This window comes from Lissotriton helveticus, chromosome 4_1 (genome assembly GCF_964261635.1).
Source record: "Lissotriton helveticus chromosome 4_1, aLisHel1.1, whole genome shotgun sequence".
NCBI lineage: Eukaryota > Metazoa > Chordata > Amphibia > Caudata > Salamandridae > Lissotriton > Lissotriton helveticus.
Genome location: NC_136063.1, coordinates 781,905,200 through 781,922,412, shown reverse-complemented (window position 1 = coordinate 781,922,412; position 17,213 = coordinate 781,905,200). Strand labels below are relative to the sequence as shown.

Sequence of the window (17,213 nt, the reverse complement as noted above, 5' to 3'; positions counted from 1 at the left end):
ATAGTAGCCTGAGGCACCCAATAGCAAGAAGGCGAGAAGACAATGGCTCAAAAAGGGCACCAGCCTGCCAGGCACTCCGAGAGCTGGTGGAATAAGTAGACCGGGGCAGGGACCACGGACACTGTGTGAATGAAGGAGCCCGCACAAATCTGCAGGGTAAGCACACCGAGCAGATCCATAGCAGGAAGAAAAACGTTGAAACAATGAAAACGTGACCCAACAAGAGTCTAGAGTATGCTAAACAGACTCGCAGAGATTTGTAAATTGGGTAGGACAACGTCCAGAGCAGTAATCCATGCTCCCTGCAAAAGCGGAACAACCGCTTCCTGCAACAATGCAAAAGTCCCGGGCCCCAAGCAGTGATTTAGAAGGAAAACAGGCCCTTGAAGGGTACACAGTATGAAGGCAAAGAAAGCGTGGGAACACTCATACTGAAAAAGCAGGGAATATGGACACCGCTGTGGGCTAAGCGGCTAAAGAGAGTCTATGACGACAGATAGCAGAGAACACCTGCTAAACCATTCGCTTGGAGGACGAACCAGAAGGGGGTTGTATGTCTGAGTTGCACTAAGAAGAACAACTATAAGAACGCCGCATAGCGGCAAATAGGATGCCTTGTAGCGAAAGAATTGCTCCAACCCGGTGTTTCACCAGTCATGCGGGATAGACTCCACACAGAAAGGAACCTATGCCAAATTCCAATGCAATATTGACAGAGAAACCCAACATGCAAGAAGCAAGTAACACTAGGAACTCTGTAGGGATGGACAAGTGACTCTCAGCAGAACGTATGCTCGGAGACTCCATAGGAGCATACCAAGGCAATGGCAGAACCGAATGCCATGAATACCCCCACATAGGGTAAGGCAAATCCCCAGCAGGGGTGTCCTCTTGGGCTGAGCACAGTCAGAGGACTGAAAAGAAGAAAAGCAGCTAAACGGCTGTACTGAACGAACAGATGAAGGGCTAACCAGCCATGAACAGTAACCAGCCACTAGAAACCAACCTGTGCATTAGGTTGGGCACAGGAAAATAATGCAGAGATATAGCAACAAGATTTATCTCAGCCCTGATAAGAGACGGGACACCGCTGAATCCGCATGGCAGTCAAACAGACCTACCCCATTAAATGAAAGATCCCTGAGGGCATCCCGAACATGATCCGGGAAGCGACTGCTGCGCAGCCAAGCATTGCGGTGTAAAGCAACAGCGCAAGCCAGGACCCATCCCATATAGTCAGTGGCACCCAGAGAGGACCTAATGGAAAATTGTGCCATGCTTCTGCAGTGCTGAAGAAGGCTATCTAAACAGGGGGTAACCCAAGTAACCCTTTGGCATCTGGGTAAAAACATACAATAAACAAAATAATAATGCCTCGGGATAGATAACCTCGCTAAACAGTATGATGAAGCTATACCTACATTCTCTCTTCCTATGGACCCAATTCCCTTGAGAACTCTATATATTTAAACCATCAGTAGTCAAAGGCAAATCAGTGTGGACATAAGTGTTCCTTATTTAAGCATACTTTGCTATACTTATTCCATAAATTCCGTAAAACATAAAAAGGAAATGATCTTTGTTCTTTTTTTTACATATAAATGAACATATACATCAAGTAAACATATATATACACATATTTACATTTAAACGTACAAACACAAAGTGTATATTTTCTTTTTGCTCTCTTCGCCCTTTTCATCAATAATGATGCTCCTAAATTGTTCTACATTGAGCATTCACTTGAGTACTAGATCACCCTCCTGGAGCGACTCAGGTTTGTTACTCCAGCCTCTATTTTTTGTAGTACTCCTAATTTATTTCCTATTGTTTTAGTTTTTTCGGGTTTCTTGAATATTCTGTCCAGAAGGTGGAGCAACTCCGTCCAAGGCCCTTCTGGAATAGAAGGGAGAAGGTGGGCAACTGAGTCCCAAAGAGTGAAGGATGCGCGGGCGAACACACAGGCTGTATTTAAAGCCCGGACGCCTGCACTAGCAGAGGCGAAAAGCCGACGGACACAATCATCTAGCCACCGAGATTCTAGTTGGGAGGTAACAATGGTAAAGATGGTGAAGACTCCAAACTAAAAGCTGCCTGAACAACCGTGCCCTGAGCAGTTGGGTGAAGAGACAAACAGAGAGGGTCTCCGGAGCAGGGCAGTACCTACGATGAATAGCACGCTCAACGGGGTCACGAGAAGCTGGCCATGACCAAGTGCCACGGAGGACGTCAAGTAGCGAATCCCAGAAGGGCAGCAAAAGCTCAACTTTAATAGTCTCCAAATGGAGCAGATCCATTAAAGGATCAGAAAGCAACGACACCATTGGAGGTTGAAAGTCAAGCACATTAGCCACCCCATGAATAACGCGTGCAGAGACAGCACTAGATTAAGCTGCTATCCGTGTAGGTGACAATAAATTGTCAGTAGGGGATGGTTGAAGGCTAATCCTACCACTGGACTTGAGGAGTGGAGAAGCCGGAGACTGACCCGAAGGCCAGGCGACACAGGGTACTGGAGTAACCTGGCCCCTTCATCAGGGAGTCCAGGGAAGCATCAGGCTCCAAATGAGGAGGCGTAAATGAAAGCAGCGGCTCCACAGATGATTCGACCTGGACACCGACCGCTGCCGATTCCACAGCAAGAGATGCCGGAGCCGAGCCTGGTGTAGTACCCAGCGCCGCACTGGGCGTCGTCTCCGACGTTGGTGCATAAGCCGCACAGGGCTATGCTTTGACTGACAGGGTTGGCTGGGCTGTGGGCCCTGGCTTAGTGGTGTTGCGTGGGCTCCGGAATCGGAGTCGACACACACAGCCGGTGCCGGGGAAACATCCGCAGATGAGGACCCGGCATGAGTGCCCGCAACCTCTGTGGGGCCAAAGGCACACCAGGGAGAGGGGGTGACTCGAAACCAGACTGTAGCGCCTTACAATAGGCACGCGTTGCCCCAACACCCGAAAAGGGTGGATACAGAGGGTGAGGCTGCCGTGCGACTTAACCCAACCTAGTGCGAGAGGAATGGGCGGCAGCGGCACAGGCAGCGGAAGAAGAACTTCGTAAGCAATGCCTGCGCTTACGCTTACCTGCAGTCGCACATCGGTCGTGGGAGCGACGGCAGGCACTAGCCAGATTTCGAGAAGAGGAGCGGCGACTGGAGGGAGCCGGACCAGACACCCGTGCAGCCAGTAACTTCATGCGACGCTCCTTGAAGGACTTTGACTTCGTCCACTGACAGGCATCAAAGTCCTAGACACCACATACAAATGAGGTGCGGGTCAGTCCCAGACATCTGACGCGCACAGGCTTCACAGGCCTTAAAGCCGGAAGGTATTGCACACTGCTCCACTCAACACTGAAGCGTCAAGAATACCCAAAAACCAGGTCCCGGGAACTGCTGGTTTTCCAGGATCCGCGATCGGACGCGGAAAATAAGAAAACTGACGTCAGCACGCCGGGAGGGGAATATATGGCTCCACTGATGTCATGTCCGTGGACGACGTCAGGGTGGAGCTGGGCGGCGCCGTCCCCCGGCGCGCAGATCTGCTGCTGCAGAAAAGTTTTCCGGATCCAGTCTGACGGCTGGGGATATTCTAAGTTAAAGAATCTGCAGCTAGACGTCTCTACCAGAGCTAATTTGATTTAACGCAGTTTTAACCTACTGTTTAACTATTGAATTGTGGTGAGAAAACCAGGAGTGATCCTGTTCTAAGGAGAGCATCGAATGCTGATTGGCTGACTGGAGATGGAAGCAACATGTTGCAAAGCTTTGTGAAATGTGCAGTCCTTTATAGTGCATGTTTCTAGAGTAGGTTGACACTTTTTCAACTACTTTTTTACCCACTTGCCCACACCCATTTGCCCAGACCGTATGTCACATTGCTTTGAGACGGAGTTCCTTGAATTTCTTGCTTTAAAAAAAAAATGTTTATTTGGTTTTTCTTTACAAACAGTTGCAATTGACACAGTCCATCAAAATGATAAACACAGCAGTATATAGCATGACCATTGCATTGTATAAGAAAACACGAAACAGGAAGTGAGCAATTGCACGTGAAACAGAAGTGATCATGAAAAATCAACCAGTGAGTCTCAATAAAGGTCAGAAGTGCACTATGGCAATGATATGAACTGGGGATATAACTAGCAGCTGGAGTTGAGGTAGGGCTTACCTAGGAGGCAGCGGCAGGCCATGTCTTGCAAAGGAGAAATGGATGTGTATGGGCAGATACGCTGGTGGTACCGTGGAGATGAAGCGCAGAGGGGTAGTAACAGCGAGCAAACGCGAGTACAGGAAGCTGTCATTCCGCACCCCCTGTAGGAAATGCGAGGTGGGTAGCACATTGGGGGGAGATATGTCATTTGCGCAAGTGTCACGCCTCCTCATAGAGGAAGGCGTTTTTCTCAGCAGTGCCCCATTTGTGCACCGCCCGTGCCATGCTGCAACTGGAGGGGCTGTTAGAGAGTGCATTGGAGAGTGAGTGCGCTTAGCAAGGAGTAGTGACAGGGATGCGAAGTGGGTGCATACAGTTGTGTTGTTTGTGACGCTAGAAAATGCCAAGGGGCACGACTCCCATATGTGTATATCAGGAAGTTCTGTGACCTCCCGCAAGGTAGTGTCTACCAACCACCAGTAACAGTGCAGAGCCGAGCAGGACCATAGCATATGGGTAAGGTCCCCACCAGGGGTATGGCAATGTGGGCAGTCCACCTGCGCATTAGGGAAGTAGTCTTTCAACGTGCCCGGGTAAGGTATGATCTGTGGTGTATAAAAAACTGAATATTGTTAATACAGGAGTTACAGGAGATCAGTTGTTGGAGTTCTAGAGCTTGTTCCCATTTCCTGTCATGCAGCACTCATCCGAAATGGTCCTTCCACCTCTGTTGGAGCCTTGCGAGGGAAACCACATTTAATTCGCGGATGGCTTTATACAGTCCAAGTGATAAGGTGATGGCCATCACCCATAGTAAGTATGGCTTGTAGTACTGGATGTGTGGCAGGTTCCATCTCCAAGGAGTCTCACAGAGTGCAGTATGTGGCGCTAAGCTGTCTATGGAGAAGAAACTGCCCTAGAAAGAGGCTGTATTCTGTGGACACCTGCTTGAACATGAGAAGTTGACCTTCTGAAATGAGGTCCCACAACGTAAGCAGCAAGTGTTCCATCCAGGCCACCACATCCCTGCGTGAGTAAAAGCCCGGAAAGTGGGGCGTATGTCGGTATTCTACACTTGATGCGACTGATACGAACCATGAATGTCCAGGCTACCACTACTTCAAGGGTCAGTGGAAACAGAGCAAAACATTCGGAAGGAGAAAGCCTAGTATCGCTGGCACCAGCATAATACCCCGCTCACTGCACGTCTCATCTAAGTAGCGCCTGGAAGTCAAGTGCGACAGCCATTGTAGTTGAGCGTCTAAACAGTGCACCTCAAAGGAAGGGGCGCCCAGTCTTCCTCGGTCCACCGGTAGCCGCAATTTTCGAAGGGCGACGCACAGCGTTTACTACCCCAGATGAGGGAACTTAATAGGGAATCAAGGTCTTTAAAAAAAGACTGCAGCAGGATGACTGGAATGTTAGCAAAATAATATAATAGGCGGGGCAAAATGATCATCATTGTCAACGCTGTCTTACCCATCATGGCCCTGGGAAGAGCATACCAAAAGTGCACCCGAGATCTGATACTAGCCAGCTTCCCTTCATACAAATCCAACGGGGTGTAGTAAAGACAGATCCCCAGATAGCGGATGCCACTTTGTGCCAACGGAGGGGAGTTACGCCCAGGTATATGAGTTGCGGTGGCTTGTCATGACAGAGCGGATAGATGGCCGATTTCGCCCAATCAACTCGAAGCCCTGCAGTTGCAGCGTATGCTGTTAAAGTATCCCGTAGCGGGGCGAGGTCAGAAGTTACATCTCTCAAGTATAATAGTAAGCCACCTGCATATAGGGATACAACATGCGTCCTGTCCTCGAAGGGAATATCCCACTCTTGGACTTTTCTTTGCAGGCTTATGGCCGGGGCACCATTGCAAGAGCAGGGCGGAAAGTGGGCACCCCTGCCTGGTTCATCGGCCCTCCTGAAAGGGGGTGGAAAAAATGCAGCCCAGGCGTATCCGAGAGGTCGGCTTTGTATAGAGTAATTGGGTATAGAAAAACAGTTGCCGCCCAACTCCCATGCGTGTTAGAAAGGTAAAGAGATAATATGTCAGCGTGTCAAATGCCTTCTCCAGATCTAATATGAGAAAGGCTGCACAAGGGAACCATGCCTGGACTCGGTCTTATACATCTTATAGTCCGCCCAAAGTATGGCAATGTGTCTAAAAGATGTCAGTTGGTTAGGATCTCTCACCAGTTTGGGAATAGAGATCAGAAGGGACTCTCAAAGCGGGTGGGGAAGCTCATTAGTATGTAACGCCACTTCGTATATCTCCACAAGGCGGGGCGCCAGGAGTGAAGAAAAGGTACTGTAGTATTCAAGTGGCAGGCCATCTATCCCTGGTGTTTTGTTCTGGTCTAGGTCTTGGATTGCTTGTGCTACGCCATCAGGTGTGTATTTGGCACCTAAGGAGCGTTTAGTGGGAGCAGGAATGCGCAGGAGTACAATATCTTGTAAGAATGTGTGAGAGTGGTGCTCCGAGGCATCTGGTGGTGCCTTGGTAGATGGAGAAATAGTAGGTATAACAGTCCTGTAGTATCTCACCCTGTGCATGGACTGTGGAACTCGAAAGGGTAACCACCTCTATAATTGGGGGAACAGAAAGGTTCTGCCTGATCAGCTAGACCAGTAATTAGCCTGACTTATTACCCTCTCTGTTTACTTTTGGCACGTGGCCCTTGAAGTTAAAGCATCAGAGATGCTCCAGGAGTGAAATATAGGAAGATTTCGCCGTTGTGAGCTGTGTGGAATGCACAGGGTCTGGATCTGCTGCTTTTCCCATCCTGGAAAGGTGCGTCTTGGCTTCTGCTACTTCTCTGTCCAAGGTCTTGCTGCACCTACCATCTTTTGAATGTAGACGTCATAGTCACCACTTTGAAGGCGTTCCACTCTAGCGCTCTAGTAGAGGCTGTGTTAAGTTTCTCTGTGAAATAACACCAAATACGATTCCCCTAGCCTTCACAGATGACAGGATCTTCCAGGCAGTCATGTGGGAGTCTCCAACTGGGTGTCGGTGAGCATGAAAGCACCCATCAGAAATCCATCATGTGTGCGTCATGGTCAGAGACCATACGTCCCAGGTAATTTGAGTGATGGACAAGTGGTACCAGGAGGCGGTACAGAGGAAGCAATAACGGCGCAAGTAGATACTATGGTGTGCCAAGAGAAAATAGTACAGTTTGGTTCCAGGGTGTTGAGAGCGACAGGTGTCCAATAACGGCCAATGATGCACCCAATTTCAAAAGCGATCAGCCTGTATATAGGGGGGAGCGTGGCAAGAGGGGTGGGATTTATCTAGATCAAAGTCCAGCACACAGTTGTAGACGCTCACCAAAACTCAGCGTAATGCAGTTTTATGGAGCAGAATGGTAGAAAGTCTGTCCCAGGAGGTCCCCTGGTCTGTGTTGTGGACATAAATGCTCCCTAGAAGAATGGGCTGGACATCTAGGCGGCCCTTAAGGAGCACGTAGCGATCATTTGCGTCTACTATAGTGTCCACCTACTGGAAGGGAATTCTGGGTCCAATCCAAATCAAGGTGCCACACGCTCATGCAAAGTAAGTAGTGGCATGAATAAGGCCCCTTCAGCGCTTACGCAGGCACCCCAGTTCCTTCCTTGTTGTTGTTTCCTGTAGAAAAACGATATGCACTTGTTGGCATGTAACATAAGAGTACACTGCATGCCGCTTTCTAGTAGAGTGCATTCCACAAACGTTTAGTGTAAGCAAGGGAATATCAGTAATGCGAGTCATTGCATAGGTAGGGAACAATGTGTAGCGGAAAAGGAGGTGGAAACCCCGAGTAATCACCAGTCCACAGGCCCAACCAGCTGCCGGTTTGGAATTTGGTAGTGCACACCTCCCTGCATCTAGCTGTATGTGTAGGGAGAGAAAGAGAAAAATTATAACAAGTGGAAAGGAAACAACTTAAAGAGCCTACCACAACCAGCAGTACCCCCAAATGAAGCATTATAAAGAGAACACTAGTGTATCGTGAGGGATGACTAGGCTCTGGGGAGCATAGTGTCCTACATGCACTAAGAAACAAAGGCTAAGTCACGTAAGACCTGGCAGGGACTGCAGAGGGGCCTAGGGCCCACTGTGTGCAAATAGCAAAATAGAGTGGGTGTTACTGGGGAATCGGGAAAGGGCACAGAGAGCCATGCCAAGAGACAGTGGAAAAGAAACCGGAAGTGGCGGTCTCCGAGGAGGGGGGCAGTGCTTGGGGAGGGCAATGTTCAGCGATGAAGGACGAGCGTAAAAGGAGAAAATAAAATATCAGGCTAAACAACAATCCCCAAATATGGATAAAGTCCATGCTGAGGGGATATCGGGGGAGCAGAATCAAATGAGAATATCCTTTGTTTGAGGTGTCACCATCCTGGGAGTTTGAGAGCCCTGTTGAGAATCATCAGAGTGAATGGTATCATAAGTTGTGAAAATATTCGGGCCCTTCTCATCACCAGTGGCAATGACTTTGGACCACAAGGTGGTCGCAGTTGTAAGGCCCATATAGGGTCTTTATTAACTTTGCCAAGATTTGGGGATGTCGTTGGAGATGAGCGTGAGGCAGTTCTTGCTCGCGACCTGCCCCTCCGACGCCAGTTGGGTGGACCCGCCGCGGGTCTAGTGAAGTTTAACAACAGTGCTCCATGATGTTGATCTGCCCAGTACCAGGCATCCTTAGGGTCAGTGAAAAAAGTGGAGGTTCCAACTGTCAATCTTGAGTCAGGCGGAGAATAAAAGCGACTATTGCACTCCATGTTGGCGGACAAGACGTTTGACTTCCAGGAAGGAGGCATGTTGGCAATTGGGCTGCGCATGTGTAATTCAGAAAGCACATGATCACTTTGTCCACCACTTGGAGAAGGCCGGCCTGGAAGCACGTAGGCGAGTGTTGCGATCTTTAAAGTGTAAGAGTTTAGCTAGCAAGGGGCATGGAGGAGTCCCTAGAGGGGGTGTTGAGCAGGCACCAGATGAGCTCTCACTAAGGAGAAGGTGGCGGGGGGGATCCAATGGTGAAGTAAATGACCTGAACCAAATACACAAGGGCATCTTGACCTTCTACCTCCTCTGCAGTTCTAAAATTAGTATGTTACTCCTCTGTGAGCAGCCTTCTATGCCCTCCGCTCTGTCCTCAAGATGACAGACTTACTCCTTCAGATCTCGAATGGTACATTGGTTGCCAGTTGCCGATTGCTGCTGAGTAGCTAGGGGTTTTCCGTATTCAAAACTTTATAAGAGCTTGCGGTGGTTCTCTCACAGGAAGTTCAGCTTAGTAGCTAGGGAACCAAGCCTGGTATCCATAAAGACCCAGGAGTATTATATGAAAGACAACACCTTATCAGATTTGAACAGCAATGGGGTAGGTCCAAATAGCGGAGTGTCCGGAATTACAGAGGGCGGATCCGCCGGTAGGGTGGGTGTGGCGTAATGCAATGGGGGGGGGGGTAGGTAGAGAGGAACACTGATGTGCCGCAGTAATAGGGCTACAGAACAGTGAGCAGCGACCTACAATGTACCCGGAGCAGCCCTTGGAGGTATCCACAATCACTTTCATGCGGGTGGCAGAGTATGGGATGCTCAGGAAGGCAAGAAGTCACGCTGCGCTAGGGCCCTACAATGGCTTCAGGTCCAATGTAGGCAAGGTTCCAGGTGGACGTCCAAGAGGCTGGCTAGCACAGCAGTGCAAGCTGATTGCGGATCCAAGGGTCACCTCTGACAGAGTCTGTGGAGCTGCTCGGTTCCACAGCGGTCATAGTGGGTTTTTTAGGCTCCGGGGGGCAGAGGTACAGGGTCTAGGGGTCACTTTGCCCAACAATGGCCACAATGCCAGGCTCTCGACCAGGATATCAGGCAATGTGCGGGCCGACAGACGGAGGAGCTTGAGAAGCGTCATCCGCCTGTAGTGTAGTTCCTATATTCCCAATAGGCTCTGCGCATTGGAATAACAAACGATAGTTTAGACGTAGGACTGAGGTTGACTAGGTCTCTATTGAATATGTTAGACTTAATTGTGAATGCCAGCCAGCTCAGAGGTCACTAGAAACTTTCGAGTAAACAAGGAGGTGTTTAACTTCCCTGAATAGACAAGAAGGGATTAGTTTCTGACAACCGCATAAACATGACAACTTTGCTCCTTCCAGAATAAGGAGTATGCCTCCAGAGTCGCGGAAACAATAGATAACTATTTCACTCAGTCAATCGTGCATGCTTAGTTTCACCAGAAGCGCAGAGACGGGCGTTTTCAATAAAAGTGGTTATTTATTGAACAGTCTTCTTTCTCATGCAAGAGAAGTGAGTTGCCACAATTGCAATTCTTGTCATAAAGTAAAGAGCGTACAGTAAAAGGAGTATTATGAAATAATACTGTAAAAGCATGGTACAGTTTCTAAGCCATACCGTGTTTAAAATAGATGAAATATATACATTTATAAAATCATTGACTAAACGTACTCAACTGGTGCTTCTAAGATACGCCTACCCCAGTGTACCTAACCTAAGCCTAGTACGTGGGAAGGAGTAAGTGAGCTGCAGTTTAAGTTATGTTAAGATAGTTTTTGCCATGAATTTGAATCAAGAATTCTCTAAGGATCTAATCAGCTCCGTACTTTGTTTATAGAATGAAGGAGGTCTTGTATCTCGTTCTCAGGACTCGATCTCCCAGTAACCCGCAGGGGTGACTGGAAACACTGGAGCTGGATTTCTCGGCAGGAGAAAAGACAGCGTCTCTCTCAGTGCGTCAATGGGAGGGTCGGCTTCCTTCGGCACTTGCCACAGCAGGGCGTCGGGCAAGTAGATAGTCGATCTGCTCCAAACCACTGTGTGTTTGCTGGGGCGGCTGTTGGTATATTTATACCTGGAAGGTGCCGAGTTTGACGTAAGGTTGGACATAAGACGTCACTAAGAAGTTACAGTTCTTTCAGGACTCCAGGATTTCTTGGACAAAACAGAAGCAGGGGGAATTTCGGGAATGCTGGAGGCTTGGTTTGTTTAAAGAACGCATTGTGCTTTCTAGGAGTCTATGGGAGTAGCCTTGCCGTATTTGGACTGCATTGGCTATGACTAAATATGGATATGATTCATATGCCTTTATAAGGATATGATTTGTTATAACCACATAAGGGCATAAATCGGGAATATTTAAATAGGGTCCTAGATACGTTCACAACACGCCATCTTGGTGACCTGGCCACGCCCCCTCTTTGAACCTCTCTATTGGAAGTTTTGCTTTGAATTATTTTTGATCTATTGAGCTGACTTTACTGCTGGAGTTTTATGCTTTCCTCTCACTGTCAAACTAGAACTTTTTATGTGTTCTGACGGACTCTTTCCCCAATTCATAGAATAGGGATATTTTTTTTCCTTTATAGACCACGCTTAATGCATTTATTGCTTGTTGGCTTCGAATATGATTCTAATGACTAAAATGTATGACTATTTTGTGACCTAATAAAGTTTTTGACATTTTGCTCTCAGTGACTCGTAAACATATTGGGCATGAAGCCTTAAATATCTACACCAGCTGACACCACTACAATTTAACTTGCAGCTTTAGCACAAAGACAGATAACAAGATCATTCAATTATCACTGCTCAATAAAGTGCTGGGAATGCAAGGCCCTGAAGCATGGCAGATATGGCGCATAACACTGAGCGGCAACAAGGCCACTGCAGTTTCTTGAGGCAAATAAATGCCACCCTAGTTTATTTTCCGAATTAGCAATCTAGATTATGCCTGAAGAACCTATGAGCGAACATGAACTATGTAATTAACAACTAACCCAGAATGGGTACAGTAGTGAAGGAAACCAACATTCTCATTTCGGGTCTCCTGGCCTAACATTGACGAACTGGAACCCAAGTTATCTAGCTATGAAGGGGCTGGTCGTCTTTTTTTACTCTATTTTTGCCTCCTTTATGTCCTCTTTTCTTCCCTACGAGGAAATGGCCAACAAGCTAAGTGTGATAAGAAATCCCAAATAAATAACTTAAAAAGACAACTATTCCACAAAATACAAGTGTGATTTTCAGTAACATTCTACTCTGCAGTGTTTAATGAAGGGCATCATTTGCGTACCTGAGACAGCATCATAGAACTCATCCTCACTGAGAATAGTGTGCGGGGATGACGAGCCTTTCACCAGTGATTGCTCCAACTCATGATGCTCAGTGGCAAGCGTCTGAAGTGCTTCTGACAAGATCTTAGTTTTTTCTTGTTCGTGTTGCAGCCTCAGATTCCGAGCCTAAGAAAATAGAAAAATAGATGTGTGGCATACATAAAACAAGTTCTCAATACTGAAGTTCTGTTTGCAAATTGTTTTCCCGATGAATGCCTTGTCCGTTATTGAAGGACTAAAGATACTCTTCTAAGCTTAAGTAACAGTACCAAGCACAGAAATGCTGAACAAAAGAACAAGTTACCTTCCTTGGGTACAGTATCTAAATGTAGATTCTTCCCGTTACAAATATTTCCATGGCAACAGACTAGATTTGGGAACTTTTTAAGCAGTACCTCAGAGCCGGTAGGTGGTGCCGAGCAACTCAGCACCAATGCAATTCAATTCTGGAAATTACACACATAGCCAATATAGGCACCACTCCCGCACGCTGACCTCAGTTGCTTTCAAAGCGGTCTGCATCCCTGGGTGCAGAGCCCATAGAACATTGTTTTTTACTAGTGTGCAGATTCCTAGACTTGGGATCCAATTAATGGATAGAGTCAAATTCACAGAATGGGAGGAATGGGATGATCGGTGAGGAATCTGTAGTTAGATAGAGTCTCTATTAGAAAGGGCGTTAACAAAAGTAAGTAACTTGTTCTCCTGGTAGACTTCTAACCGCAGACTCCTCACCTTTTGACTAAATACTAAGGCAGTTCCTATTTGGAGGTGGTTCTGTGAATGGGTTCACACCAGAAAGTCTTGCAGGACCAAGCAGGCAAAACACCCCTCTTGACGAACCTGGCTGACCAGACAGTAGTGTTTTGTGAACATATGGTGTGAATCCCATGGAGCTACCTGGGAGATGTCCAGGACAGGATCTTCATGTTCCAATTCAGTGGTAGCAGCTTTGGCCCCGGTGGAAAATACCTGCAGTCCTCACGGAGGCCACTTTTTGGCCAATGCTAGCAGATCTTAATAGAAGCACATGTTCCAGCAGGAAATAGTCTTTTTCTGCATGGATAATTGTCACCCAGTTTTATATTCGTATGGTCGATGTAAAAGCTTAGTGCTCTTTTTATTGTCAAACAATAGTGTTTCTCCTCTTTTACGGAGATGAGGTGGAACATAGAAAGTCAGTGAGGCAACTGACGTGGAATGGAGTCACAACTTTAGGAAGAAAGTAAGCTAAGTTTGTGGAACCAGTTTATCTAGGAAAAATGTGGTGTGGAGCGGGTTGACAGAGTTTGAAGCTCATTTAATCGCCATGCCGATGTTATGGCAACCAGGAACACTGTCTTGAGGGTGAGAAGATGCAGCGGAAAGCTTTGAAGCAGCTCAAAGGGCGTGCACATGAAATATGTGAGGAACAAGTTAAGTTCCCACAGTGGAATGAGAAAGGGAGAGGAAACAGATGTTGTAAACCTTTCAAGAAATGCATCACCACAGGTGATTTGAATAATAAGGGCTGGTCCCGTAAATGTAAAAAGACCGAAAGCAAAGAAAAGTACCATTCAACTGTACCCAGGGTAAGGGTGTTAATGAACAAGGCATAAAATAAAGAACAAATGGCAAATAACTTTGCCTGGAGAGTGTATATCTGCAGTGTGCCATACAAAGCCACACATTTGTGCTAACAGCAGGCATACATCTCTTTTCTAGAGGGACGTCTGGTTGCCAAGATGACCTCAACCACCTCCAAAGGAAGGTTGAAGGTTTTCAGCTGTTGTCGTGCATTCTCCAAGCATGAAGGTGGAGTTTGTGAAGGTCTGGGGACAGAACCCAGAACTCAATCTCGTCCTCCTGCTCAACTCCGTCTCGTCCTCCTGCTTCCACACCCTCCGCCTCCTACGTAAGACCTTCAAATGGATCCCCCTCGAAAACAGAAAGACCGTCACTCAGGACCTGGTCACCAGCAGGCATCGACCACGACAACACACTCTATGCCGGAATAAACAAAAACCTCACCGCAAGCTTCAGAACATCCAAAACGAAGCCGCAAGACTGGTCCTCAACCTGCCAAGCCACTACCACATCTCCCTGCACCTGCGCACGCTCCACTGGCTCCCCATCAAAGCTAGAGTCACGGTCAAGATGCTAACCCACGCTCACAAGGCCCTCCACGACACCGAACCAGCATACCTGAATAGCCGACTCAAATTCCATGCACCCCAACGGATCCTACGATCAGCCCAGCTCTCCTACGCCGTGGTCCCCCGCACCAGAAAGACCAGACCGGGAGGCCGCTCCTTCTCCTTCCACGCGGCCAGTGCCTGGAATGACCTTCCGCTCCACCTCAGACAGATAACATCGCTCCCCATCTTCGCAAGAAACCTCAAAATCTGGCTCTTCGACAGACCCCCTTCTTGATGGCCTGGAACCTGCGAACCCCCTCGTCCCCCCACACCCCCAGCGTCTTGAGACCCCTATAGGTGAGAAGTCGTGCTTAACAAACACCTGATTTGATTTTGATTTAGAACCCTACCCTTGTTGCTGCAACCGCATATCCTCCCAGAGGGGCAACCTGATCGCAGGACAGATGCTCAAGCCCAGGGGCTCTGGATACCATACTCTCATGCCCAATCCAGTGCCACTAATAGGACTTGGGTCTGGTCAGTCTTGATCTTCAGAAAATGGGGCAGAAGAGGTATCAGTGGGGAGGTATACAGGAGTCCTGAAATCTACCCTAGGCAGAATGAGCCTCTTAGTGAGAGACGCCTTAGAAACTCCAACACGTGGAACTGCTGACATTGCACACTATATGCAGTGACAAATAGATAGAGTTAAGGCTCTCCTCATTTGTGGAAGAGACCTTGCACCCCCTACGGGTGCAATCGCCTTTCGTGATCCGACAAGAATCAACTGCTGAGCTTGTCAGCCCTGGCATTCAAAGATCCTGCCAGGTGGTTTCTTTTCAACAGTTATTTTAGAGGCACAGGGCCTCCTGGCACAGGGTCATGACCCCATCAAGTCCTATTTGATGCAATACCACATGACGGTGGTGTTGCCCTTAAGAACCTGGCCCAGCCTCCCTTTGATGGATGGAAGGTTTTTAGCTCCAAGCATATGGCCCTCAGCTCACGACGGTTGATATGGAGCCAGAGTAGGGATAGAGATCTGCTGCTGACCCAATTGTGGTCCAGTAGCCCAATGAAGATCTTTTGCAGGCTCCTGTGAAATCTGGATGAGGTCAGAGAGGTAACTTTGATGTTTGGCCCACTGAGACTTCATATTCCACTGCAGAGCCTGCATATACCACCTGGAATGTTTCACCAGGGTGGGGTAGGAGGATATCAATCCAGCAGCCTCAGAATTTACCTCACTGAAATATCGGAATCATAGTCTAAATGTCCTGGACTCTCCTTCCCGGGAAGAAAAAGGCACAAAACTGACCCATGTCCCGAATGGCTCAGATGAAGGGGAGCGTCTGAGGAGTCGTCGGGTGTGGCATAGCATTTTGATAGTGAACCCCAACAATGACATAAGGTTCACCGTAGTCTGGAAGTGGTTGAATACCAATTGTATTGAGTCCACCTTCAACAGCCAGTTGTTGAATTAGAGGAAGAGAAGAACCCCTGACCTCGAAAGGTATGCCACTACCACTGCCATCACTTTCGTGAACAGGCAAGGAGTGCTGGAGAGACCAAAGAGGAGCAGCCTGAACTGAAAATGTGCCCACCAGGAGCAGCAGGTAGCACTGATGAGTCTGCAAGATGGGGAGATGGAAATAAGCGTCCTGCAGATCCAACACCACCATCAAGTCTCCAGGATCGAGGACTAACCACACCTGGGTCAGGGTGAGCATTCTAAATTTGTCCTTCTGGAGGAGGCATTGAAAGAGTGCAGGTCTAAAATAGAATGAAGGCTTCAGTCCTCTTTGGCACCAGAAACTAGCAGGAATAGCAACCACGACCCACTTCTGGTGCGGACACTCTCTCAATTGCCCCTTTATCTTAAAGGGCTTGTACTTCGTACCATAAGACGGACAGATGGCCCTCCATCAGTCAGTCCGGGACAGGTGGAAGGTGCGGCAGACTGGCTATGAAGAGTAAAGAGTATCCCTTCTGGACAATCTGTAGGGCCCTCCTGTCTGATATGATGGCATGCCAATCTAGCAGAATTGTTGGATCCGGACTCTAGCTAGGTGGCTGTGCTCCACTAAGGGCACGCTAAAAGGGTTTGGCAGGAGGGGCCCAAACAGGGATGGTGAGGGAGTGGGCTGACTGGTTTGTAGACCCAGACAGCAGGAGCAGTGGGTGCCAGGGCGTTTGGCACAAAGCTGTTGGGCACCATGCTGAGGCTGGAGTGGCTGCGGGTATGGGTATTTCTGCCAAAACTGCAAAAAGAATGGTAGAGCTGATCCATCTGGTGAGGTGGGCAGAAAAGCCTGGGACCATGATGTTGTTGCTTGAGTTAGAATTTATTAGAAAAACATAACACAAGAGGCATTTGGCAAAACAGGAACAGTTTGCTTAATTAAATAGTTCCGCCGGGAGAACAGTTACAGGCATTAGGTCTGAGGGCTGTCTCAATTTACATTTGGTTTCTGTCCTTCTTGTATACAAAATGCAACAAGTAATAAAAAGTTTCCGGCATACCATATACGGTGAGGAATGTTGGTTGCTTACTTTGGAGTCATAAATAAATGGTCAATGGTTACTGCAGGTGTGTCTTGGCCTCGCATGGACACAGTGTGGCCAGTGGTGAATTTGTCCAGATGTCCGGCATGGGGAGCTCATGATCACTAAGCTTGCTAGGTCCTGTTTGGCTATGTGTTCCTAACTCATGTGGCATCTGACTTTGTGGTGTTTTAGGAGTGCGCGTACCCCCTCCAGCCATGTGTGCTTTACTGTGAGAATTTTCCCTGACCATCTAATGTTATTGTACCTATCTGTAGGACT

General features: G+C 48.0%; 1 protein-coding gene across 3 annotated transcripts in view; it reads right to left on the bottom strand.

The window, feature by feature from the left end:
* OSBPL1A (oxysterol binding protein like 1A) overlaps window positions 1-17,213 on the bottom strand; it is a 1,891,697-nt gene that overhangs the window by 878,079 nt on the left and 996,405 nt on the right. For all 3 annotated transcript variants that reach the window (XM_078687412.1, XM_078687413.1, XM_078687414.1), the window contains one exon: window positions 12,231-12,396. In XM_078687412.1, coding sequence (XP_078543538.1) covers window positions 12,231-12,396 — 166 coding nt within the window. The remainder of the gene's footprint in view (window positions 1-12,230; window positions 12,397-17,213) is intronic.